The 27538-nt window shown below is 40.5% G+C and overlaps 1 protein-coding gene, 1 long non-coding RNA gene and 4 other non-coding genes across 6 annotated transcripts; 1 reads left to right on the top strand and 5 right to left on the bottom strand.

Moving 5' to 3' along the window:
* Window positions 1-6060: 6060 nt before the first annotated feature.
* On the bottom strand, window positions 6061-6163 carry LOC119869895. The gene has a single exon (XR_005354882.1). It is a non-coding gene; the product is annotated as a U6 spliceosomal RNA (small nuclear RNA).
* Window positions 6164-10931: 4768 nt separating this feature from the next.
* On the bottom strand, window positions 10932-13654 carry RPS12 (ribosomal protein S12). The gene is made up of 6 exons (XM_038526046.1): window positions 13542-13654; window positions 13379-13429; window positions 13125-13241; window positions 11973-12075; window positions 11440-11541; window positions 10932-11024 (listed from the first exon to the last, which is right to left on the bottom strand). The coding sequence occupies exons 2-6, from the start codon at window positions 13390-13392 to the stop codon at window positions 10962-10964; spliced, it is 399 nt and encodes a 132-aa protein (XP_038381974.1). The 5' UTR covers window positions 13393-13429; window positions 13542-13654; the 3' UTR covers window positions 10932-10961.
* LOC119869914 lies at window positions 11157-11286 on the bottom strand. Its single transcript, XR_005354897.1, has one exon. It is a non-coding gene; the product is annotated as a small nucleolar RNA SNORA33 (small nucleolar RNA).
* Window positions 11627-11703, bottom strand: LOC119869922. Its single transcript, XR_005354903.1, has one exon. It is a non-coding gene; the product is annotated as a small nucleolar RNA SNORD100 (small nucleolar RNA).
* On the bottom strand, window positions 12821-12894 carry LOC119869906. The gene has a single exon (XR_005354891.1). It is a non-coding gene; the product is annotated as a small nucleolar RNA SNORD101 (small nucleolar RNA).
* Window positions 13655-13842: 188 nt separating the features above from the next.
* Window positions 13843-14650, top strand: LOC111095265. The gene is made up of 2 exons (XR_005353504.1): window positions 13843-14087; window positions 14233-14650. It is a non-coding gene; the product is annotated as an uncharacterized LOC111095265 (long non-coding RNA).
* The last annotated feature ends 12888 nt before the right edge of the window (window positions 14651-27538 follow it).

The following is a 27538-nucleotide window of genomic DNA, read 5'->3' as shown; positions in this document are numbered from 1 at the left end:
TAAGTTACTGTAGAGAAGTTTGGGAGTTTTTATCTACACATTAAATCAGTAGTTCTGAGTTTTCTAAATATTGCTTCCATATGACCTAAATTTTGATGTGCTTTTTTTTAAATAGTAATTCCTGTTACTACTTTTTTAAGAGTTTATTTATTTATTCATGAGAGACACAGAGAGAGAGAGAGGCAGAGACACAGGCAGAGGGAAAAGTAGGCTCCATGCAGGGAGCCGGATGCGGGACTCGATCCCGGGACTCCAGGATCACATACTTGGCCAAAGGCAGGCGCTAAACTGCTGAGCCACCCAGGGATCCCTTGATCTGTTTTTTCAATGCAAACACGAATAAAGCATTTTAAAACATTAAAAATAACAATCACATATGTTGAATTCTAATATTAACTAACGTGTTCTCAGGAAATTGATTTCTCTTCAATGATTCCAAATTCAGAAACCCTCATAGAGATGAGAGTAGGTGGAAGACAAGTTAACATTGACAAAAATTAGTTTTATTTTGGAGTTTTACCAAACTATAGAGACAAGTAGGTAAATAAACTTTGCAGATTTTCTTTTCATCACTAACCTTTAGAATCTGAAAACATACCTGGAGGGTTCCATATCTTCAAAAATTAGTTTTTCTTTCCCTCTTGTTATTGCCATGTAAACCATTAACACCTGATGTATTAGTGTACTTGTCTCCCCAGATTTGTGTGGGTGGGAACTGAATTCTGGTCTAGGATAAGAATCTAAGTCTCTGGACCATAACTTAAGGAGATCATTAAGAGGTAGGCTCTTCTCTACAAATATTAGCAACATTCTACCAACAGTATATTAGAAGAATGGACACCTAATCCAGGACCATTTTTAAAAAGAAAAGTCCAGTTCTCCTTACCAATCAATTATAGATGGCAGTCCTCCTCCTTTAAAGTTATTTATAACTGCTTCTGAAAATTAAAGCTTATTTCTTTATTTAATGACAAGGCAAAGACACTAGCTATAAACTTTTGTAAAAATACATTCTCATTATTCACTTTGAGATGGGTTTTATTCAAATCACTGTTTTCTGGACCAATAGCTCCCCTTCCCTTCTATCTTTTTTTAAAAGACACATCGTTGAACTTATTGGTTCACCTATGTTCTGAGGGCCCCACAAAGGTCTCTGCTGTAGATCTCTGGTTCCAGAGACATTGCCTCCTCTATATCATGTTGTTGGCCTGGATAATATGGAACAAGTGCAGATCAGGAAAAGAGTGCATGGACAAACTCAACGTGCTGAGCATTGCAAAAGGATGACTTGTGAAAGACTATGCATGTACATTTGTTTTGTATAAACACTCTTCCACATCTATACATTCCTCTTGTAGGAGCCGACTAATTGCCATCATTAACTGTTTTTTCAGGATCTAAGAAGTGTTTATGGATTTAGAGGATGTTTGTGGTTCTCATCACTGATAGTTTTCACTTACACATTGACAAACAATCCTATGTATATTAAATACAGAATATTTTAATCTTCAACAAACTGACAAATCTGATAATCTCTCAGTTTATACACATATCCAAAGGCTTCTTGGGGCATGTCCTAGGATTTGTGACTCTATCTTTTCCGTTGGAAAATGAGGGAATCAAACAAGACCATTTCTCAGGTCCTTCTATCTTAAAAGTTCAGATTCTAACTGCAAGTAGAGTCTGCAGTGGGAAAAATCTCATCACTTCAGGCCTGAACTCCAGACCCAATTCTTTCCGGGCAAGAGAACATCTTCTCCAGAAATATAAGGAGAAAGTAGCAAGGTCACATTTTGTTCAGCACACATAGTCACTTCAAAAAAGTAACACAACCAGTAAATGGTAACAGAGGCAAGGTAGCTATTGATAGTCAGAAAATAATGTACCACAATTGCCATTATGATTACTTTAGAGGACAGTATTAAAAAGATCACTTGTGTCATTGTGTAGACTACTAAACTTCCCTAAATTTTATATCATTTAGCAATAAGCTAACTCTAGGAAGTGATCGTGATAGGTATAATAGAAATATACTCTTTTTTTTTTTTTTTGCACTAAATTAGTCTTAAATAGAGCCCAGAATGATGTTAGAGTCCCTTGCTGGTAGACCCCCTTCAAAGGACTCATATCAGACACGAAGCAATTTGGGAATTGCCTACAATGACAAAATGATAGAATAAAAGGTCTGTTAACTCCTTGCACAGTTGTTTAACTCATATTATCAAGGTAACAGGCAATAATCAAAGAATCAGAATTACAGGGCTAAAAGGAACAGTTTATATACCCACACACTCAACCCTACACAGATGTTTTGCTTCTGTTCCATGTTATTTATTTATTTATTTTTTAATTTGAGAGAGAGAGAGAGAGAAAGAGAGCCCAAGGGAGGGGGATTGGGGCAGAGAGAGAGGGAGAAGCAGGTTCCCCACTGAGCAGGGAGCCTGGGTGTGGAGCTCAATCCCAGGACCCTGAGATCATGACCTGAGTCAAAGGCAGATGCTTAATGGCCTGAGCCACCGAGGTGCTCCTGTTTTTGTTACATGTTATTTGTATGTTGGGAGGATTTTGCTTGGTTATTTATGTTTCAATTTAGATAAAGCAATATAAATGTTATTAAATGTACTTTTTCCTTAAATAAGAAGAGTTGGCATCTTTCATCCAAACTGTCAACCTCCAAATTTCAATGCTTTGCAAGGAAGATACAGTTAACCTATATAGGTAGGATATAATTTTTTTTATTTTGCTGCTCAGAGAAAACATTTTTAGCACACAAGCACAAGTCTGAGGACTGGCAATGATTTGAGTACTTTCATTTCAATAAAACATAATTACAGTTGAGACTGTGAACACCAGGGAAAACAACTACTGGACTTCAAGCCAATGCAATAAAAGTGGAACTGGTCAGCTGATATTCAACTCACTTATATGTATTTTCAACTCATGATTTATAATGTTAAGTGATTACTGACCTTCCAAAAATCAAAGGCAAATGTTGATATTCTCTTTTTTTTAACTGAAGAAAATAATTTGTGGATAAATTAATAAATGCTTCCTACTGATTTATAATAACATAAGCATACTCTTCTCTCCCTCTCCAGCCCTCCTTCTCTGTCTTCTTCTCTCCCCAACCCATGCCCACCTCCTCCTTCTCTTTCTTTCCACCTACCTCCTCATTCACACTGTCTGGGAGGAAGAGTTTCCTCTGCCCTTCAAGATCCTTTCAGTTGGACTAGTAATCAAATTAACCAAAGACAGATTAACAAAATAAAATTTCATTTCATATGTACAGGGAATCCACACAGACATAAAAATTCCAAAGACCAGCAAAATTGGGTCTATATGTCATTCTGAACTAAGGAGAAGGGGGTAGCGGTCTGGGACTTCAAAGGGAAGGAATGCAATTCACAGAAAGATGGAAAAGAGTAAATGTTTGGTAAACGAATATTTGCTGGGCCACTGGGGAAGACACTGGGGAGGAGCTTGATCAGACAGGCCTTGCTGAACTCCTCCCTGTCCACCATAGCCAGTTCACATTATAGTGTAGTTATTTGTGGTGATGGCTCCCTCTCTGGAGCAGGTCCTCCATCTCAATCCTTCATGGGGGCACCTGGCTGGCTCAGTGGGTTGCCGGTTGCCCACCAGACCCTTGGTTTTGGCTCAGGTCACGATCTCAGGATCATGATGGGCTCCCTATAGGGCTCATGCTCAGTGCGGAGTCTGCTTCAGACTCTGTCTCCTACTTCATCCTGCTCTGCCCCTCCCTGCTCATGCTCTTTCTCCCTCTCTCTAAAATGAACGAAAATCTTTTTTAAAAAATAAATTTTTTCAGATGGCTGTGGAGGAAGTAAAGAGCTTCTCCTGAATCTACTAAGGTTTGGTGGTCTTTAACTCAAGTAATCCTCATGCTAAAATCTCCCATCTTGGGGCAGTCTGCCCTTGGCCCCCTACACCTCCCTCTTTCATTTCCTATCTCTATTTTTTCCCCATTCCGCCCCCTCCTTCCTCTTCTTCTCTATCCCCCAACCCCCAGAAATACAGCTTGCTTTTAAAATGTCACCTTCATTTGCCACAAATGAACAGAACACTTATTTCAAATTGTCATGATGCTAGAAAGTCCTGAGACGCATTTTTCAGGCAGATTTCTGCTTCATTAAAGGAACTGTTACCCATTGTTCTCAAGCTTTGAGAAGAGAAAAGCACTAAGTGGTTTTACTAAAACTGAGAAGCCTCTTTGAAGACCAACTCATTTCTTACCTGTTTGATTTTTACTGCTGCCCAAATATCACGTTGCCACTGAATGTCAGCCACACCTACCTCCGTCCTGCATTCTATTACCCAGCACTGCAGATGGCAGCCAGGCGCCCTGCAGTGCTTTGAATGAGCCCGCCTCTTATGACAATGGTAGGCCACAGTCAAGGTCATAACAAGGATGATCTTTATGCCTTGACCACAGTAACTTAAAATCTGAAAGATTTAATATACATTGATTCCTCTCTGTATAGGGCTCTGAATTCTGCTTCTGCACTTCAGCATGGCTCATGTTATACATGTCATCATTTTCATGTTTTAGAGTAAAGTTTCTAGATTCTTCATATATCAGAAATTTAGAATATAAAATTGTGAACTGGATATCACAATGCAGTTGGTGGTGTATTGTTGGCGGTATAGTGATCATAGCTGCCTTCCAAAATGCAACTTGTGGGCAGGGTTAGAAAAGATTCTAATTTCTTCTTAAAAATTATACATGTAATCCCTCCTGAAACAATGGCATAACTGCATCACTTTATAATCCATGTGTGGGCAAGTACCTCCCAGCAAGGCACAACATGCACCCACTTAGCAAAACACCTGCTGATCTCTGGAACTCACCAAGTATATCTGAACATCAAGTCCAAAAGTGAAAACAGTGCTTTTAATTTGTAGCCTTTTGTATGTTAATATTTTATTTTTGTTATGAATCTCATATTTATTTATGTGCATTTTGTTACTTTTAATCTGGTAGCAGCACTGTGAAATATCACAGGCCTTTCACGCAGTATTTCTCTAATAAGCCAATCAGGTACAAACAGGATTTTTATATCCATTTGTAAATTTTAGTTGGGGGCAGTTGAGAGAAGGAAAAATAAAAAGACAAATACTACATTTGTGTAAGGTTTAATTCACATCACTTGTACAATACTGTGCTGTTGGCATGTGTCTTAATAAACAGGCTTCAAAAAGAAATTATTGCAATGTAAAAATAGTTTCACTGAATTCAAGTACTTTTTACTGTTCCCAGGTCTCAAAGTGGCTTTTTAAATGATTTTTTCAGACTCTTAGAGCTCTGTACTCCATATTGTGATAGAATACACTTCTCTGCCCTGCTCCCAAGAGTGGAGCTGGAGTGAAGGGAGGCTGAGACAGCTTGGCACCGTTCTAGTCTAAAAGAGGCCCACCCTGAGAGATTCACTGTTGTTGCCAGAATAAAAGGAACATGAGAAATTGAAATAGCAAAAGAGGCTGTGGAGTTCAAGCCCGAAAAGAAAACCCACAAATTAACTAACCTACTAGACAGATAGGCAGGTCAAATCTGTTTATCCAAGAGAAAATATCCAAGTGCCTACCACACCAGTACTGTTCAAGGTCAGAGACACAGCACAGAACCAAGTCAATGCTTCCATGGAGCTATCATGTGAACTGTAATCTCCAAAATATATCTATTGCCGTGATACTCTCCAAATTCTGCCCATTTTCCACAATCGGCCTGCTCTGAAACCTTCTGGCCTTCAGGTGGCTCTAGACAAATCTCAGTGTAGTGGAAGAGGAGTTTAACAGAAGCATACAACTATGGACTCAAAACTTTCCTCCAGGAATGTGTTGCAGAGTTTCAATTTCTTAGTTGCATATAAAAATAACCACAGTCACCTCTACTGACAGCTTCCAGGGACATAAGGAAAACAACCTCCCTGGCCAGGGATCGCAGATTCTGCAATAGCAAGGCAAAAAGTGAATGCAGCCTAAGTAGTAAACTAAAGCCCAACAATATTAGAGCGGGAGCAGCTTTCCCTACGGGGAGCCTGCTATAGTTACTGCTGCTTCACGAATTTGGGTGTCATCCTTGTGCAGGGGCCACGCTAGTTTTGTCTCTGTTCGATGTTAGGGTAAGTGCTGTGGAAAGGAGCACTGTCCTTAGTACTTGTCTGACTGGTTTGCAGACAGGTCCCTCACCAGGCACCAGCTTCTTACTGCCCTCTGCTGGCTAAGTCTAAGTTCAGCCTTTTAAAGCTTGTGTTTTACCCAATTGCTATTTTACTGGACAAGTAAATAAATGCACTTGTTCACAAAGCATTATTCTCTTTAACTTGTGTATTAGTGGTACTTAATATTAACCCCAAGAGAGCCCTATACCATTATCTCATTTCCTTAAATAGGTTTTATTACAAAAGCAATACATGTTGAAGGAAAAAAAGCAAAAGGTAAACCAAAATATCCACCTTTTCAGAAACCACTAAAACCTCGTTGTATATCCTTATATATGTTATTGTTTTTACAAAATGTGGTCCTATTGTACATTTTGAATATTCTTTTAAAATACATTAACAAATGTCCTTCATATTGTCTATGTTTTAGGTACCATGATATCCCATTATATAATTATACATTTTACTTAATCATTATTATTATTAGACAATAAATGAGTGCTCTTACCTAAGGGCATTCTGAACTGATGCTGTACAATTTTTTTCCTTTATCATCAAAAATTGAGAAGTTGGGGCACCTGGGTGGCTCAGTCAGTTGAGCTCTGCCTTCGGCTCAGGTCCTAAGATCCTGGGATAGAGCCCCGCATCAGGCTCCCTGCTCAGCAGGGGGTCTGCTGCTCCCTCCCCACCTACTCATGCTGCCCAGTAAATAAAATCTTAATAAAAAAAAAAAAACCTGAGAAATTAACATACAACCTCTTGGGTTGTCAGGACTACAGGATGATCACTAGTGTCTCTACCTCTACATATTTCACATCCAGTTTAGTTCATAAAGAGACTTGAAAGAGATCGGTTTCCTACCTGTAATAGTACTTCTCTCTCCCCTCTTTGGCACTTTCTCTTTCCAAAGCCAATTTGCTGTGGAAATCAGCAAATTCGGAATGCAGTGATGATGGTCAAAGACCAAAAGCAAAGGCATACTGAAGGGATGCTTCATGCAAACCAGGAGAAAGCTGAGAAAATTGTCCCTTTTGTATAGATAAGGAATCCTCAAGATCACCTTCCTCATTTCTAAGTCTTTCCAAGCAAAGGCCAAATTGTAATGCAACTTCAATCAGCAGACTGTGGTTAGGTAATACAGGTTTCAGATAAAAAGCTGGCTGAGGGGCACCTGGGTGGCTCAGTGGTTGAGCATCTTGCCTTCAGCTCAGGGCATGGTCCCAGGGTTCTGGGATGGAGTCCTGCACCGGGCTCCCCATGGGGAGCCTGCTTCTCCTCTAAGACTCTGCCTCTCATAAGTAAATAAAATCTTAAAAAAAAAAAAAAAAGCTGGCTGAAACACCTTTCTTGTGATAAAGCAGTTTGAATTTAGGTGTGCTTGTGCTATTTGAAACATAATCCAGGTTTTAAAAGGACTCACAATCTTTTTCCCTTTGGGAGCAAGCACCAGTCCAAATCCTTGTGAACATTCTGAGGCAAGACTATGTAACCCAAGTCCCAAATACAACCCTTTGACAACCCTTGAAAGATTAATCTTCAATATTGACCTCCATGATCCCTCTGCCCCCCAGCACCTGGCCAGCCACCAGAAATTAGTCATACTTTAACCAATAGATTCTCTACAGGAAGGTGAGCCTAGTGGCTTCTCTCCTTAACCATCAGTGGAGCCATGATGCCTCCACTGCTCTTTCTGGAATTTACTGCCTACAAGTTCCTGTTCTGGCTTGTAGATTGAGGTGAGGACCCTGACTGGGAAGACAATGCCTCACCCCTCTAGGCCTGCCCCATCACCAGCCTGGAGTCATGAAAGCTGTCCCCTTATTTCCCCTCCTTAGCTAAATATCCTTATCTTCCTCCTCTAGGTCTCAAGAGTACAGCAAAAAGTATTAAATGCTTGAACATATCCCTTGAACAGAACCTAATTCTATATGTATACTCACCTAAAAAGAAAAATTCAAGCTCCATCTTAAGGGCTAGATTAGTCTTCAATCAAACTGATACTCCCACACTGTTCTAGGACTTCTATGCACTTCTGCCTGCATAATGGCTTCACTGCTTCCACAATCTAGTTAAAAATTACTAACAAATTCCTGTTTTTAACAGACATTGACTTAATACAGCCCTGTTAAGTCCTTTGCGGATGTCCTGGTTTTTTTAAAAGCACTTAAAAGTGGCTTACCAAAAATACATGTAATAGAACTTTTAATAAAACCAAGACCAAGCAAAAATAAAAACAGAGGTAAGGACAAAGAAAATGGGAGGATTTTGATTTGGAGGTTTCTTATAGCCTAAGTGAACAGGAATGTCCAGGTCTCACTGACTGACCATAGGAGCCAGTTAACAGTATAAAGTGCTTGGCTTAGGTCCATGAGAGGTCAAGATTCTGAGACCAACTGGTTTCACAGAAGTATTTTTCCCAGTAAAAAACGAAGACAGCTGCTTCTGCCTTGGTACTTCAGCATGGAGGAGCTCCACTGTGAATCCCATGAAAGCTGTAGACAGGTCACAATCATTAGGGATGAAGTTACATTTAAACTGGGTTTTGAAGTAGACTGCCAGATAGGGAAAACTATACTTCAAGCATAAAGCTCAAACTCCTGCTCTCCGAGCTGTGTGGATGTTACCTGAAGTGAGCAGTGATTCACAGCATCAGTTAGCGGAAAAGCTACTGCAGCAAAGAAAGAGCTTGAGGACCATACAAGGTAGAAGCAGGAGCAGAGGACCCCAGATGCCAATGCCTTGAAAATTGGAAGAAAATAGAGATGAACGCTTGGTAAAGAGCCTGATACGCTAGTTAACTCCTCTAACGAAAACATTTTAGGGTGATTACGTTCACTTTAATGTATACAAAACTTGTTCAAGTGGGTGTTCACAAGGCACTCCCTAGAATGTATCATTTGTCTACCATTGATCAAAAATAAAATGAGAACTGATTTAGAAATAGAAGGAATCTCAAGCTACAGGAATGTCCCAGGAAGGCTGCACAGAAATGGGCCAGAGCCCAACTCTGGTTCTAACACAGTGCAAAGGGAGAAACAAAAGACTGAAGGGGAAGTGTGGATGCACTCATTTATGGATGGCAAAGTTATAGGAGAAAATCCCAGCAAGAGGGAAGAGGAAAACACTGTGATGCAACTGGATTTGACCATATGAGGTCTTTTTGGTCACACGGACATTTAGAAGACAGAAGCCAACAGCAAACGAGAGCATGGTTATCATCCAGAGTAGCAGGATTTTGAGTAACAGCCACAGTAGGGTAGTACCTATTTTGAGAAAGATGGATCAAGGACAAGAGTATTCCTTGAAGAGACTGGGTTTTCTCCCAGGGGACAATGGAGATGCAAAGATCAAAAAACAATGTTGGGATGCCTGGGTGGCTCAGTGGCTGAGGGTCTGCCTTTGGCTCAGGGTGTGATCCTGGACCCCAGGATCTCACATCGGACTTCCTACATAAAGCCTGCTTCTCCTCTGCCTAGGTCTCATGAGTAACTAAAATCTTAAAAAAAAAAAAAAAAAAGGCTGCACTGCTTACCTTAGTGAGACAACAGAATACTGAGCAGTTGGTTTTCTCCATACTACCCCCCAAAAGGAGTCTAGTGAAAAAAATGAAGAGTGCTGTACTTGGCCATTCTCCCTAGCACGAGCTTCAGAATTCCCCACAAACCATTAAGCCTCAAAGTTGGTAAAGGTTCTTGCTATTCCCTCAACATCTTCCAACAGTGCCAGATAATAGAATAACTCAATGGTTTGCTTCAGATGTTGACATAAACCAGAACTCAAGAGCAACAGAAAGCTCTTTGCTTAGAAATTCGATATCTCAGGTTGACATTTAATGGTAGATGAACCCCTGGGTACATTATTTATGGCTTTAACTCTATACAGCTTTTGAGGCCATTCATTCCACCACAGTAAATCTACCAGGCAGAGAACAGCAGTTTTCAGGGATGGTAGAGGCTGCTACTTCTCCAAAGGCAGGCTTTAGAAAAGGGCTTATTCAACAAGTGAGCATTCAAAACCAGATCTGGCTCCAGTTCACACATGTGCCCCCTCCTTAACTAAACAGCAATACTGGGAAACTAGGGTAGAGATTCAAAGTGCCCCAGGCAGCAATTTGGCAGGGTTTAAGATTACACTAAAAAAAAAAAAAAGATTACAACACTATTCATCCTACATGGCTAATTCATGCTCACAGTAACTTGGTCCAGGCCTGAAATACGTGTGTAATCACCTTTCCCTGGGATTGAGACTTGAGCGTATCAAAGCACATCCTGCCTCTGTGCTTAATTAACATTTATCTAACACCAAGTGTTAACAAACCCCATGGACAGACCTTTTCTAATAGGCATGTCCGTTATTAATCACTTCTGGCCATCTTCTACTATGTCCCATACCCTAAATCCAATCCTGCCCATATCTGCAGTTTGACTTCAACTTTTTCAACCTGCTGCCAAATTGTAGGACTGCCAAGGTTAACCACACTGACCAGCCTCGGCCCATTTCCTCTAGGTCCTAGGCTGCCTAGCCTTAGTCTTGATCAATGACATCTAGGAAACCTTGGCAGTCACAATCACTGCAAGGCTATCTGTAAGTCATTGTTTTCAGTTACCCACACTTTAGTGGTTGGAGTAGGCTTTCCTTTAGAAATCAGGAGAAGTAGCAGGTTTCCAGTTAGTTACTTTGCTAATTCTACAAGGATTATCTTTTGTTCGTTGCTAACAGAGACCTTATGCCCCCAAAATAAACAAAGGCAGGTGAGGAACAAAAACCAAGTTTTTTATTTGTTCATTTCTTGCATTTGAAGTATTCCTCGATAACATCTTTCGCCTGAGATTCTTTGCCATAGTCCTAAAAAAATAAACAAAAACCATTTTTTAAACATTTAGAAACTCTACCAAGTTGTTAGCACTAGTTATGGTGAAGCTTTACAAAGTTAAAGTTAGCTTGTGTCTTAGGAAAATGTTTCACAACACTAAAATTTCTTATAGCCATTTTCAGGGACCTTAAGGACTTCAGTGTCTTTAAGGCTCGTAACATGGCATTACTATTGCCAGCAATTTTTAAATTTCTGCAGAAACATATTCAGGTAAGCAGATTCATTGGCTGGCTTAATTGCAGCCTATTTTCCTTTTCTGAAAGGTAGAAAAGGGATTTTAAATATTGAAAATAACAAATTTATGACTTTCCTGACTTTTAACAATTAAAACCCTACACACACAGCTTCCTAGCACAACATTCATCCCAGAGAGAAATACTGACTTACCTTAACCACCACACAACTGCAACCAACCACTTTACGGGGTTTTCCCTCTCTGTCAATTTTACAGAGGCCTACCCATTCCCCTAGTTTCTTATTGTCATCAACCTATTGAGTGGAATTAAAAAAAAAAAAAAATCACTGGATTAGTTACCAGACAGGAATACTGACAATAAATCAGACCCAAAAGGTAGCTGTAATCAGATAGGGTGACATGGCAGTTTCCTCACTGCAGTTCAGTAGAGGGAGCCAGTTGTCATCATGTACAGCACCAATATCACCTAGAATATGCTCACTCTGTACCAACACCCAAAATTAGCAATTCCACAGGAATATAACATTTCCGTAACTAGCTTCAGCACAGTCCAACATACCATGTTTATGTGATGTTCCACACCAGAAAGCAGGGACACGCTCTTTACGAAATTTACTGATAGGATAAAGTAGCATTAATCCAGACAACTCTAAGTGGTTCAATTTTTATTACACTAAGGTATCTCTTAACAATTCAGATAAATCAAATTAAATGGGTAACTTACCTTAATTAGGTTGATTTGGTGTTCAGCACAAAGGGCCTCCACCAACTTGACATACATAGGCTCATCACAGTTGGATGCAAGCACACAAAGATGGGCTTGGCGCCTGAAATGCAAAATCCAATAGGAGAAATCTCAATCTCAGGTCTGAATCTACTCTCTTGGCACTTTATAAGGGAGGTATGTATCTTTGCAAGGACTTCAGTGGCAAAACAAGCAACACCCACTGGAAGATACAACTCCTTCAGCTTGCGGAACCTGTTAAAGAGCCTATGTTCATCTACAGGATCAAGCTTTCAGTAACTCCCCAATACTAAGTTTATGTACCGTTAGTTCACAAACTTTTGTCATCCTTTCTTGCAAGCCAATTACGCGTTTAAAAGCTGTTGTATGAAACTAACCACGCTTAAGAGTTGTTACCGGTTACTGGCCCAGGAACACAATACCGAGCAGCACCATCACTGTACAAATACTGCAGGGGAGTCACACCAGGACTCGAAGGGCTTCCAACTGTTCTTTTCAGTGGATTCAAGTGGCCAGTCTACACCAAAGTGAGCTGAACAGCCTTAAAATTACTTAAGAACTTCTTAAAGTGCACTAAAATTCAGCTCAAATCGTTAATACATGCAGTTGTTTTGGCCAACGTCTCTAGCCCCAAAACTAAGCAGATCTATTTACAATTATTTCTCATGTGTTCACCTCTACAGCTACTACCTTCTGAATTCTCCCAACAATCCGGCTACTTCCACAATAGCTTGCAATTCCCTAACTTCATACTTCAATTTTTGCAAACTGCCAAATGAGGACTCCTAGCTGTCCTTTTCAAGTGTGATTCGTCCCACAACCTACAGGTTTGTCAGACTGTTCATGTTTCACTCATCGAGAGAGTGAAGGGGTATCCGACAATTTAAGTCATCATTCAAACGCTGTAGTCTTTGGTTAAGAAACATCAAATGCTTACTCCCACTGGAAACAGGAACCCACGAACTTTGTGGGGCTATACATATCTGAGTTCTGATACCTTTTCCTAGGTTTCCTGTAGGACGATGTCATTCAGAACTCTTGTGCTAACACCATGAACTTCACGCTTTCTTCCCTTGGCTGCAGTTTTGCTCCGGTTCCAACAACCCACAGTATTGAGACTGATACACGTACTTGTCTAAGGCTTTGGCAGCTTCGCGAATTCCACGTGCTAGGCCATCGTGGATGAGGGCGGTCTTCAGCACCTCTTGTAAAGCAGTATTAACGTCCATTACACCTCCAGCAGCAATGCTGAAATGCACCAAACCAAGTCAAAACCACCAGCAAATTCCGCGCAATCCTCTGCGAGGTGGCCTCGGGGCGCTGCGGCCCACCCTGAGCCCGCACCACGACCCCGGCACCCCGGAACCCCGGCACCCCGGCCTCACCCTTCCTCGGCCATGGCGGTGGATTACGAGTGTAGCCGAATCTTGACCGCACTATAACGTAGACACAAACAAAAACACCAGATGACTAAACAAATCAGCCGTAACCCAACCTTGGCCAGAAGCAGCAGGGGCAAGACTACTACCCCCGCCTCGTTCAACTCACCAGGAGCTTCCGCCTCCGCGCGACTCGGCGGCGGCAGAGAAAGAGGTCGCACGCGCGCGCATGACGGTATTTAAGGGCTGCCCAGGGCCCCCTGCGCGCATGTGCACTGCCTTTCCTGACGGAGGTGGCTCTGGTGGTGCCAGGCCGGAGAGTTTCTGTTTCCGGGTTGAGGCGGCTCTGAGGCCGGAGCACTCCTAGTCTTCCGACTCTGCGCGGCCGGTCGTTGACACGCGGAACAGGCACCAACGCGGGCAGCCTCGCCTCGGCCTCCCCGCCGGAGGCGTGGCCTACGGAGGCCCAGAGGGCTCGTCCTACGGAGCGCGAGGAGGCCCAGCGCGCTCCTGCGCCGCCTGCTTGGCTCCCGCGGCGCTCGAGCTCCGCAGTCAGTGTCAACCTAGGTCAGCAGCGCTGCGCTGTGACTTTCTGTCGCCCCTGCCAACTGGGCCTTCCTGCGCCGCATGCCCTCCCTTCTCGTTTCAGTCACTCTAAAGGTCGTTTTGGAGGCGATCCTGGTTTGTTGGGAAACGAAAAGCCAGCACCTTTTCGGTACGAAGCACTAGGCAAATTCCGCTTCACCGGTGATGTGTTTAGTAAAGCGGAACCTCAGGTGGTTGGTTACGGTTTCTAAAGGTAGTTGGTTCTAAATGAAGTTGTTTTTTTTTTTTTTTTTTTTTTCTTTTTTTCACGGTAGATCGTCCCCTAAATTCGTAATCCCGCGCGAATCAGGATTCAGGAGGTGCATTTAATACGCCCACGGTGTGCCCGACCCAGGACCGGAATGTAGTGGTGAGAACCGAGCCTTGGAGAAATCCCGCCTGATTTTGGCCTGCAGGACGGGCGGAGCTAGAGGGGGCATCCCAGAGCCCTGGAACCCGGCTTCAACCAGGGGCAGGCAACATTTTGAATTTTGCACATGTCAGCCAAACCCCTACTACCTCCATTTCAAAATGCAAATATATGGAATACGGCTGCGTATCATCAGTCTCTTTTTCTTAACTTCCTCTCCTGGCAAGTCTCCAAGCCATCAGCATTCAGGCATCTGATCGGCGCCCGGACGGTTCACTATGGATACGTAGTGAACAGATAATGTGAGAAGAGAGAGCGGGGGGGAAAAAAAACTGGGTAACATGAGGGCGGGGCAGAATTAACCAGGACAGCAGAGATGAACTGGAATTTTAACACATCTGTATGGTTCGTTTTTATCTTTTTGAATGCTTACAGATTTTTCATATTGAAAGTGTTGAGCTTCTAGTGTCTATTCATAACTCATCCTAAAAGGCTGCTCGCTTAGTTGTTGATTCAATTACCTTTTAAACGTTTGCTTTAAAAAAATGCTGCAGGATGGCCACGATAGCCAAACTGGAAGGAGCCTCGGTGTCCATGGAAAGATGAATGGATAAAGAAGATGTGGTTTATGTACACAATGGAATATTCCTCAGCCATTAGAAATGACAAATACCCACCATTTGCTTCCACGTGGATGGAACTGGAGGGTATTATGCTGAGTGAAGTAAGTCAGTCGGAGAAGGACAAACATTATATGTTCTCATTCATTTGGGGAATATAAATAATAGTGAAAGGGAATAAAGGGGAAAGGAGAAAAATAAGTGGGAAATATCAGAAAGGGAGACAGAACATGAAAGACTCCTAACTCTGGGAAACGAACTAGGGGTGGTGGAAGGGGGGGGGGGGGGCGGTGACTGGGTGATGGGCACTGAGGTGGGCACTTGATGGGATGAGCACTGGGTGTTATTCTATAAGTTGACAGCTTGAGCACCAATAAAAAAAAAATTTAAAAAAAAAAAAAAAGCTGCAGAGTTTACAAGAATGAGATTTATTTCTGCCACTCTCACTGTTGTGGGAGGGTTAAGATTTGAACCAAAGATTAGAATACCTAAAGGCCACAGGGAAGGTACAAAATGGCATGGGGCTTAAGGAATAGGGATGATGTGGAAAGATAAAGATGGATTTGAGGCTGTGGCAGCATTTGAAATGGGAAAACAACAAATGAAAGGGTTCTAAGGAAGGATGAGAGAAAAGGAGAGGGCATTCTAATACCCTCCTTGGCTTTTTTGGAAGTTATCATAGTACACTTGCATTTTCAAGAAAGAATTTGGTGGTTTCAGCAGTTTCTAATTATCTGAAGTTAATAAAAGTTAATGTGCTAAGCATTAGATTTCATCTTAGATTTCCTCCCCTCTCCTTCCCCCAAAACAAATCTTAGATAGAAGGCAGAGAATTTGGTAAATACTCAAGAAACATAAGGGGGAAAAAATAATCATTTCTAAGCAATGTATCTATATAGAGGGAAAACAATTAAGTGCATCTTACGTTGTTCTTATCTGTCTTCTAGCAGCTGGTAATCTTTTATGTAGACTCAGATATCATGGGCCTATACCTTAATATTTGGCCTTCTAAGTATCTTTTCTATCATTTGTAAATTTCTTTCCTTAGAACCAGACCTACATATTTTTTTGAAGTTCTAGCATATAGCTGTTTCTAATCCTAGGAATAAATGTAATGGACACTGAGGTGATTCAAGGATTCTTTAATATAAATTCTCCTTGTTCAGTTGTTTAAGGTTACCTCCTCTCAATTTTGGATATTGCCAAAAGTGGAAGACAATATTACATAGAGACTAAAGGCCAGAGTCACTCTTATACCAGCACATTATAATACTTATAGAAAGTACACAAATGTGCATCTGAAATACCCATGAAAGGTAAATTCTGAAGTTTGTTTTAGGAACAATAAATAATAATTTTTATTTTAAAATTATTATATTTTCTCCCTTGATTGTCCTTGAGACCCTATGTGTAGCGGTGGCATTAGCCCCCTTGAACAAAGTAAGGATATAAGCTTAGAGAGTTGTTCAAGGTCACACAGCTAATAAATGCAAAAACTGGTGTTTGAGCGCAGTGGACTTTAAATCTCATGGTTCCAACCCCTCTCCATTTGAATGGTTGCCCAAATGTGGATGATCACAGAGTTCAATAACTCTTCACATCTGAAGTTGGGAACAATGCAACTGGTTCTACTTCACTGTGCTAAAAAGTTGCATACATGGAGAAAGGGAGTATTGCAGTGTGAGGCAGAAAAAGAACGTAGACATTTGTGTTCCTGTCCTAAGTGTAGATGTTTTATTAGTTTGCTACAACTGCCATAACAAAGTATCAAAACCTGGGTGACTTAAACAACAGAAGTTATGGTCTTATAGTTGTGAAGGCAAGTGGTCTGCAATCATGGTGTCTGCAGAGTTAGTTCCTTCTAAGGCTGTGAGGGGGAATCTGTTTATTCCCTTCTCCTAGGTTCTGGAGGTTTGCCAGAAATCATGGTGTTCCTTGGCTGTGGCAGCATAATTCAGTCTTCATGTGATGTTCTCTCCCTCTGTAGCTGTGTCTAAATTTTTCTTTTTTTATAAGGATACTAATTATCTTTTTATAAAAGATTTTATTTATTTATTCATGAGAGACACAGAGAGAGGCAGAGACATAAGCTGAGGGAGAAGCAGGCTCCATGCAAGGAGCCTGATGTGGGACTCGATCCCGGATTCCAGGATCAAGCCCAGGGACAAAGGCAGATGCTCAAACCTGAGCCACCCAGGCATCCTGATACTAATTATCTTTTTTTAAAAAGATTTTATTTATTTATTTGAGAGAGTGAGTAAGAGAGAGCACAAGAGGTGTGTGGGGTGACCAGAGGAGGAGAGAAAAGAAGACTCCCCACTGAGCAGGGAGCCCATGGACTCGGAGATCATGATCTGAGCCAAAATCCAATGCTTAACTGACCCCAAGGATACCAGTTAACCTTGAATTAAGGGCTCACCCTACTCTGGTATGATCTCATCTTAACTAATTACATCTAGAACAACCCTATTTCCAAATAGGGTCTTGATATAACGTGCTAGGGGTTAGGACTTAAACATATGTGTTTTAGGTGAACACAATTCAGCCTAGAACAGATGTCAGAAGAGATGCAGGACAGATTAAATGACAGAAAAGATCTTTGAGTTGAATAGCAAGAAGACCAGAGCTGGGAAGAGAAGCTGGGCTAGGCCTCATTAAAGATTTTTTTATCTTCCAGTGGTGGGGAGCAGCTGAGCGAAGTTCAAATTTTAGCTCACTTTGTGGCCTTGGGCAAATTACTACTCTGAGCCAGCAAAATCTTGATAATAGTATAATATTTTGTGAGGATTAAATGTGATGGTTGTTTAAAGTGTTTACCACTGTGCCTGTAAATATAGTTATTTATCTTATAGAGAACTTCATATGAAAACACATAGAAAGGTTCTTAAATATTACTTTCTCTTGCCCTAAACTGCCCAGCACTTAGTACAGTGACTTGCATATTGGAATCACTAAACTATTGTGTATTAAGTGAACACATCGAAATAAGTTTAAAGGAGCAACTGAGTAGATGGCATACCTAAAAGAAAGCCATGTTGAGAACTACAGATAACTACAGAACTAGAGCTAGATAAATAAGCGTCTCTTGGGAATTAGTGGCAGGTTTCGGGCATCCCAGAAAACCACATTTAAAAGAAAAACACATTTACTTTGAAAATGTTTAAAATGTCCCTACCTTTTGGGATAGAAGATAAGCCTAATGGATGAAAATGGGAGCTAAGAAATAAGATAAAACTCAGGAAATATTCCTGCTGCAGCTCAGGAACGTATAGGTATATAGACACTAGGTCTAGTCTTGCCTTATGTAGTATGTGGCTTTAAATATACTGTAGAGAAAAAAAAAATATATACTGTAGAAAATTAGTTGTAGCTGAAGAAAGGTTTGGGCCAAAGAAGATAGAATTCTATTATTTCAAGGGAAGAATCAAAGGAGAAATAAAAGTTGGGAGGGAAGAAAATGGAAAAGAATATAAGAAACTAGATGAATAAGAATGGAATAAATTAATAAAGACAGCGGGTCATAGCTTGTAAAGTTCATATGTAAGGAAGGACTTTAATTGGAAAACCTAGCTTATTAAGGGGGAAATGGTTATAGGAGAGAATGGAGCTAGATGATTGAAAAACTAAATAAGAAGCCTATGTTGTTAACAGCTTACATATTTTGAGGATTTTGTGCGATGCTCATCTACCTTTTCATAAGTCTTACTAAGAATGTTTTCTAAGTCCTTGTTTTTATTGCTACCAGATGCTGCCCAGAGCCTTTTGGGTGCTGTGGCTGCTTGCTACGGGGCTGATTCAGAATTTGTGGGAACTAAACATACTGAGGAAGATAATTAGAGATAATACTTAAAATTTATTGATAAACTAATTATAAATCAGCAACATAGCTAATTTATAAATGAAAAAGAGTAGTGGCTAATAGAACAAATCCTAAATTCATGTTAAATGCATTCACTTGGGATATAAGGAGGACCTGAATTTGTAGGACTCCAGACTCCAATGTTACTTTCTCTAGACTAGTTCTGCTGCTGTGTAACATTTCTTTTGAAAAATGGATCCTGATGCTCTAAAATGTGTTTGATAACCGCAGTTTTTATTAGAGAACCACTGGAATAAAGCCAGGACCACTCCCGTCCTTAGAACTAGAGCTGCAATAAAGAGAGAAAAAACTCCCAGTCACCTAACCAGTTCTAACCCCAGCAATGAAGTTAAAGGGCAGATTGTTGATTCAAGAATTCTTTATGCTGATTTTCCTCTATCATTTTTCATTGTGTAGCTTTGGTCAAAACACTTCTAGTCTCTGATCCTCAAGTGCCTCATCTGCAAAATATAGTGGGGAATTGAATGAGATGCTCTTAAAGACTCTTTTTATTTGGACATTCTATGCTATCATTTTGCAACAAAAGTTTTAATAATAGTAAATGCTGAACACTTTGGCAGTCCGCCGTATCCATTTTCTGGTATCATATGACTTCAGCACATGACACTGAGTTATAACTGATGCCAACTTCCCTCTTGTGTATCCAAGTTATAGATGATCTCCTTATTTGTAAATGACAGTTGTTGCTTTTTTGTTGTTGTTGTTAAAGATTATATTTATTCATGAGACACAGAGAGAGAGAGAGGCAGAGACACAGGCAGAGGGAGAAGCAGGCTCTGTGAGAAGCCAGATGTGGGATTTGATCCAGGCATTCAGGGATCACGCCCTGAGCGGATCAGGCAGATGTTCAACTACTGAGCCACCCAGGCATCCCCAGTAGTTGCTTTCTTATATTGTATTAGGACAAGAAGGCATATTCATTGTAGAAAATCTGGGTAATACTGTATCATTTACAGTTCTTTGCATACAACTGAATGACCAACATTTTAAAATATGCATCTGCTAATAAAGTATTGAACGGCTCAGAGAATTAGAGGGTTTACTGAACAATCAGGTTTGAGGAATGGTAGAAAAAGGATAGTTTTAGGGATCTTGGTTATAGCAGCTCATGAAAAGTTTTATAAGGCAGTGCTTCTCAAACTCACTGACTATCTGGAGATTTCTCACCCAACCCAGCATAGGTTATTAGTTAAATAAAATACAACTACTAGGAACTTCTGTAAGACTAACTACCTTGCAGATAACAAAAGTAAGCCGAAAAAAGTTTTTCAAACAACTACCTAAAGATACTGAACAGTAACCAAAAGTATACAGGACTTGAGGGGGTGGCAGACAATGAGGATGATGATCAACACTTGAAAAAAAGAATGGCAGTGGCTAACCTCCCATTTTTGTGGCTTCTAGTATAAGGACAGACCCTAGTCAGTGCCACATGGGGTAACTAATTGTCAAAATTTTGTTTTACTTCTTGGAAAACTAGGGGGCAGAGTTTAGAGCAACCACAGCTACTGGAAATAGAGGGGAGGGGAAAAATCCTGGAAAAGAGAGACTCCAAAAAAGGAAGACCATCATTCCACATATTAACTCTGCCTAAATCTCTGGCTGGCTTTTGACCCACACTTTCATGGGGCAGAATCTTAGCAACCTTGCCAAGGCTAAATAAATGCACATAAATTTCAGCTACTTCCTATGAGGGAAACAGATACAAAGTTTAACTCTTGACATTTAAAAAAAAAATCCGTGTTGTTTGAAAGAAACCAACAGAATCCAAAGTCCCTGCAATGTATTACTCATGATGCCCTTGATATGATACAAAACTACTACATATAGTAAGAAGCAGAAAGGGCAGCCCCGGTGGCCCAGCGGTGGCCCAGCTGTTTAGCGCCGCCTGCAGCCCGGGGTGTGATCCTGGAGACCTGGGATTGAGTCCCACGTCGGGCTCCCTGCATGGAGCCTGCTTCTCCTTCTGCCTGTGTCTCTGCCTCTCTCTCGCTCTCTCTGAATAAATAAATCTTTAAAAAAAAAAAAAAAAAGAAAGAAACAGAAAAACATGACTCTTACACAAGAGAAAAGGCAATATTGAAACTGAGTCCAAAGTAATCAAAATGTTAAACTAATTTTAACATGCCTGGGTGGCTAAGTGGTTGAGCATCTGCCTTTAGCTCAGGGTGTGATCCTGGGGTCCTGGGATCCAGTCCTGCATTGAGCTCCCCACAGGGAGCCTGCTTCTCCCTCTGCTTGTGTCTCTCTCTGTCTCTCTCTGTGACTTTCATGAATAAATAAAATCTTTTAAGAAATGTTAAAATTGCAGACTAGAATTTTATGTACTCAAGAATGTAAAATAATAATTATCGGGGCAGCCCGGGGGGCTCAGCAGTTTAGCACTGCCTTTAGCTGAGGCCCTGATCCTGGAGACCCACATCAGGCTCTCCACAGGGAGTCTGCTTCTCCCTCTGCCTGTGTCTCTGCTTCTCTCTCTCTGTCTCTCATGAATAAATAAATAAAATCTTTAAAATAATAATAATTCTCATAATGAACGAGCAAATAGGAAAAGCATAAACTATAAAAGGATCAAAAGAAATTTTAGAATTGAAAAATAAAATGTGAGAAATTTATTGGAAGAGCTAGCAGTAGACTAAAGTTGACAAAAGAAGGATTCAGTGAATTTTAAGCTAGATCGGTCTAAAATTATCCAACTGACGAACAGAGAGAAAAACTATTGAATTGAAAAAGCTAAATAGAACTGCAATGACCTGCGGGACAAAATTTAAAAACCTAACATATGTATAATTAAATACGTATTTCTAACATACATGCAATTGGATTGCCAGAAGGAGACAAAAGAATGAGATAGAAAAATATTTGAAAAATGATGTCCAAAAGCTTCCAAAATTTGATGAATCACATACATTTACAAATTCAAGAAGTTCAGTGAACCCCAAGAAGTATAAATAAGAGAGAAGGAGGAGTTAAGATGGTGGAGAAGGATTTTATGCTTGCTTCAAACCTTGAACACAGCTAGATGATTATCAAATCATTCTGAACACCCAGGAAATCATTTGAGGACTGAGAGAATAAACTGCCAACTAGAGAGAGAGAAAAGAGGCCACACTGTGGAAGGTAGGAGGTGCAGTGATGTGATTTAGGGGAGAAAAGAATGATGGGCGCTTGGAGAAGCGAGAGCCCTGATCACAGAGGAGAGAGAGAGAAAGATAAAGCAGCATTCAGGGGATTGCATAAGAAAAACACTTTCCGAAAACCAATGGGTAAGTGAGAGGGGCTGATTATTGCAACTTTTTACAAGCAGTGGAGCTGAAGGGCTGAAGTTTTAGAAGTCCACATCATCACCAGCGTCAAGCCTGGTGGCCACAGCAGTGCTCCGGGAAGGAGAAGGAGGACAGAAACCGGGGAGTAGACAGCATCCTCTGAGGATCCCCTGGGTCATGCTGGGAGAGATAGCTCTCCCCTTCTTGGAGTGTGTCTGGGAGAAGCAGCATTGCCTCTCAGAGAACTAAAGAGTGGGAGGGCTCCACTGAACTGCCCCATTTAATAGCATACAGGAAGAGATGCCTGACGATAGCCAACCTGGAAGCCAGCTTTTTGCCATGCTTTAGCAGAAACTCCAAGTCCTGGAGCAGTCTGGCAACTGCTATTCTGCAGATAAACCAGTACCAACCACAGCAAGGAGAGACCATCCCCTAGAGGATTGGCCTGGGTCCACACCATGCTGGGTCCTTAAAATTTGGAGTTTTGAAATCCAGCCATGCACCTGAGATAAAACACAGGAGCACTGTGTGCCACCAGGCAGGGGTACAGTGTAGATACAGGGTGAAGGCAGGGATCTGATGGACTCCTGGGACACAGGAGAGGAGATTGTTTGCTTTTCTGTGGGGGTTTCCTGAACAGCAGTGATTGTGAACATCTGTCTCTGAGGAAGAGAGTGGGCCAACCCCATTTTTCACCCCTCCCATTAAGACAGATGGATTTCAGGGAGCAGCACAGTACACACAGTGGAGGCTCTGCAGGTGCCTTTTTTTTTAATAATAAATTTATTTTTTATTGGTGTTCAATTTGCCAACATACAGAATAACACCCAGTGCTCATCCCGTCAAGTGCCCCCCTCAGTGCCCGCCACCAAGTCACCCCCACTCCCCGCCCTCCTCCCCTTCCACCACCCCTAGTTCGTTTCCCAGAGTTAGGAGGTGCCTTTTTAAATAGGGCTAGGGTGGTTAAAAGCCAGAGCAGTAACAGCGCCCCCCACACACACACACACAACCAATGCCACAGAAAAACAAACAAATATAAGAGTATATTATGAAAAATCATACGCCGACAAACTGGGCAATCTGGAAGAAATAGACAAATTCCTAGAAACTTAAAAACTGCCAAAACTGAAACAAGAAGAAATAGAAAAATTGAACAGATCCATAACCAGCAAAGAAAGTGAATCAGTAATCAAATATCTCCAACAAACAAAATTCCAGGGCCAGATGGCTTCCCAGAGGAATTCTACCAGACATTTAAAGATGAGTTAATACTTATTCTTCTTAAACTGTTCCCAAAAAAAAAAAAAAAAAAAGAAAGGAAAGGAAAACTTCCAAACTCATTCTATGAAGCCAGCTTTTTTCCGAAACTAGGCAAAGACCCCCCTAAAGAGAATGCTAAGCCAACATCCTTGATGAATATGGATGTAAAAAATCCTCAAGAAGATACTAGCAAATCAAATCAAACAGTACATTAAAAGAATGATTCGCCATGATCAAGTAGGATTTATTCCGGGCTGCAGGGATGGTTCAATATTTGCAAATCAATCAGTGTGATACACCACGTTGATCAAAGAAAGGATAAGAACATGATCCTCTCAACAGATGCAGAAAAAGCATTTGATAAAATACAGCATCCATTCTTGACAAAAACACTTAACAAAGTAGGGATAGATGGAACATACCGCAACATTATAAAAGGTATATATGAAAGACCCATAGCTAATATTCTCAATGGGGAAAAACTGAGAGCTTTTCCCCTAAGGTCAGGAACATGGCAGGGATGTCCATTTCATCACTGTTGTTCAACAAAGGACTACTAGAAGTCCTAGCCTCAGCAATCAGACAACAAAAGGTCACCCAAATCAGAAGAAAGATGTCAAACTTTCACTATTTGCAGCTGACCTATGTAGAAAAGCCAAAAGACTCCACCAAAAAATTACCAGAATTGATACAAGAACTCAGCCAAGTTGCAGGATATAAAATCAACATGTGGAAATCTGTTGCATTTCTATACACCAAAAATAAACAGCAAGAAAAGGGCAGCCCGGGTGGCTCAGCGGTTTAGCGCCGCCTTCAGCCCAGGGCCTGATCCGGAAAACCTGGGATCGAGTCCCACATCAGGCTCCATGCGTGGAGCCTGCTTTTCTCCCTCTGCCTGTGTCTCTACTGCTCTCTCTCTGTGTCTCTCATGAATAAATAAAATTAAAAAAAAAAAAAGGCAGCAGGAAAAGAAGTCAAAGAATCAATCCCATTTATAACTGCACCAAAAACCCTAAGATACCTAGGGATTAGCCTAACCAAAAGAGGTACTCTGAAAACTATAGAATATTTATGAAATTGAAGAGGACACAAAGAAATGTAAAAGCATTCCATGCTCATGGATTGGAAGAATGAATATTGTTAAAATGTCCATACTACCCAAAGCAATCTACACATTTAATGCAAACCCTATCAAAATACCACTAGCATTTTTCACACAGCTAAAACAAACACTCTTAAAATTTGTATAGAACCACAAAAGACCCTGAACAGTTAAAGCAATCTTGAAAAAGAAAGCAAGGCTGGAAGCTTTACAATTCTGGACTTCAAGCTATATTACAAAGCTGTGGTCATCAAAACAATATGGCACTGGCACAAAACAGACACATAGGTCTGTGGAACAGAATAGAAAATCCAGAAATGGACACACAACTATACGGTCAACTAGTATTTGACAAAGTAGGAAAGAATATCCAATGGAAAAAAGACAGTCAGTCTCTTCAGCAAATGATGTTGGGAAAACTAGACAGCCACATGCAAAAGAATGAAACTGGATCACTTTTCTTACACCATACACAAAAATAAAATCAAAATGGATGAAACACCTAAATGTGAGACAGGAAACCATCAGAATCCTAGAGAAGAACACGGGCAGTAACCTCTTTGACCTTGTCTGTAGCAACTTCTTTCTAGTTATGTCTCCAAAGGCAAGGGAAATCAAAGCAAAAATGGACTGTTGGGACTTCATCAAGATAGAAATCTTCTGCACAGTGAAGGAAACAGTTAACAAAACTAAAAGACAACCTATGGAATGGGAGAAGATACTTGGAAATGACATATCTGATAAAGTGTTAGTATCCAAAATCTATAAAAAACTTATCAAACTCAACACTCCAAAAAACAAAGAATCCGGTTAAGAAATGGACAGAAGACATGAACAGACATTTTTCCAAAGAACACATCCAGAAGGCCAACAAGAACATGAAAAATGCTCAACATCACTCAAAATCAGGGAAATACACATCAAAACCACGGTAAGATACCACCTCACATCTATCAGGATGGCTAAAATTAACAACTCAGGAAAGAACGGATGTTGGTGAGGAGATGAAAAATGGGGAACCCTCTTACACTGTTAATGGGAATGCAAAATTTTTGAGGTTCCTCAAAAAGTTAAAAATAAAACTACCCTACATCCCAGCAATTGCACTATAAGGTATTTACTCATAGTATACAAACAATACTGATTCGAAGGGGCACATGCACCCCAATGTTTATAGCAGCATTATCAGCAATAGCCAAACCATAGAGCTGAAATATCTGTTGATCGATGAATGGATAAAGAAGGTATGATATATAGATACAATGGATTATTACTCAGCCATCAAAAAGAATGAAATCTTGCCATTTGCAATGATGTGGGTAGAGCTAGAGTGTATTATCTAAGTGAAATAAATCAGTCAGAGAAAGACAAATACAATATGATTTCACTATATGTGAAATTTAAGAAACAAAACAGATGAACACAAAGGAAGGGGTAAAAAGAGGGAAGCAAACCATAAAAGACCCTTAACTCTAGAGAACAAACTGAGGGTCGATGAAGAGGAGGTGGGCAGGGGATGGGCTAAGTGGGTGATGGCACTGGGTGTTGTACATAAGTGATGAATCACTGAATTCTACCCCTGCAACCAATATTACACCATATGTTAACTAACTAGAATTAAAATACAAATTTGAAAAAAAAATACATGCATACCTAGACACATACAAGTCAACCATTGAAACTCAAAGAGAAAATTCCAAAAAGCAGCCAGGAAAATAAAAAGGTATGTAACATGCAAAATTATACTGATTTCTCATGGAAATTATAGAGATCAAAATCAGTAGAATCATATCCCGAAGAAGCTGAAAGATAACAACTCTCTCCCCATATTCCTATATCCAATAAAAAGATCCTCCAAGAATAAACTTCCCTGAGGAAGTAGCATTTAAACAAAATATTCCATTATAGTTTATAAATAAAAGGGTTCCAAATGTGTTCATATGTCTATGATGAGTATATAAAATTATGAATGGATATTTGCAGTAGGCTAATAATGAATGGCTCCCAGAGATATGTCCACATCCTAATCTTTAGAACTCGTTATCTTATTTGAAAGAAAGGTCCATGCAGACATGATTAAGTTAAAGATCTTGAGATCCTTTTGGACTTTGTCTCAGTGAAATTGATGTTGAACTTCTGGCCTACAAGGCTGTGTTGTTTTAAGCCACCAACTTTGTGGCAATTGGTTACAACAACGCCAGAAAACTAATATAATAGTATTTTCAGCTGTAACACTGAACATGTAAATGGAAGATAGGAAGTAGAAAATGGAAGTGGAGAGAAAGTTAGGAATATGAATGTACACCACGGTACACTTTATATACATGAAAAATAGATGGGTGCAAAACAAGAATATACATCTTATGGAAATACATACAAAAAAAAGATTTGTTTTAAATATGCGAGATTGGGGCACCTGGCTGGCTCAGCCAGTGGAGAGTGTGACTTAATAACAGGGCTGTAAATCTGAGCCCTCTACACTGGGTGTAGAGATTACTTCAAAACAAAATCTTAAAAAAAAAACAAACAAACAAACAAACAAACCACTAAACCATGCAAGAATGACTGCCGATGGGGGAATGGGAATAGGGGTAGAGAGAATAAATGATAATAGAAATGAAAAATTCAGCTGTAGGACTTGGAAGATAAAGTTGGGAGAAATTCCTATAAGATGGAGCAAGAATAGGAAGAGTTGCAAAGTAGACGAGAAGAAGATGAATAAATAAGAGGTTCACTCTGGATGACCCAATATCTGCATAAGGAGCAGTCCAGAAAGCGAGAACAAAAAAGGAAATGTAATCATCAAAGAGATAATTAAAAAAAAAATTCTCCTTCATGGCTTGATATTAGATTGGAGAGGGAATGTAAAGTAAATAAAGTTGGAGAAGCTGGTGGAGGTAAGATCATAAAGATTCTGAAAAGATACTTGAAGGAACCTAACGCTAGAACTAATCCTTCTGTTTAGAATGGCTCTAACCTGCCCAAGCAATTTTTGCATAAGCTTTAAGACGCAAGGTAACACCTTTTCCTCTAGAAGCCATCCTGGACTCAGCCAAAGTGAAGAGTTCTTCCAATACATTTCT

Source organism: Canis lupus, chromosome 1 (assembly GCF_011100685.1).
Source record: "Canis lupus familiaris isolate Mischka breed German Shepherd chromosome 1, alternate assembly UU_Cfam_GSD_1.0, whole genome shotgun sequence".
NCBI classification, from domain to species: Eukaryota; Metazoa; Chordata; class Mammalia; order Carnivora; family Canidae; genus Canis; species Canis lupus.
Note: the sequence above shows the minus strand (reverse complement) of the source record. Positions and strands in the feature narration are given on the sequence as shown.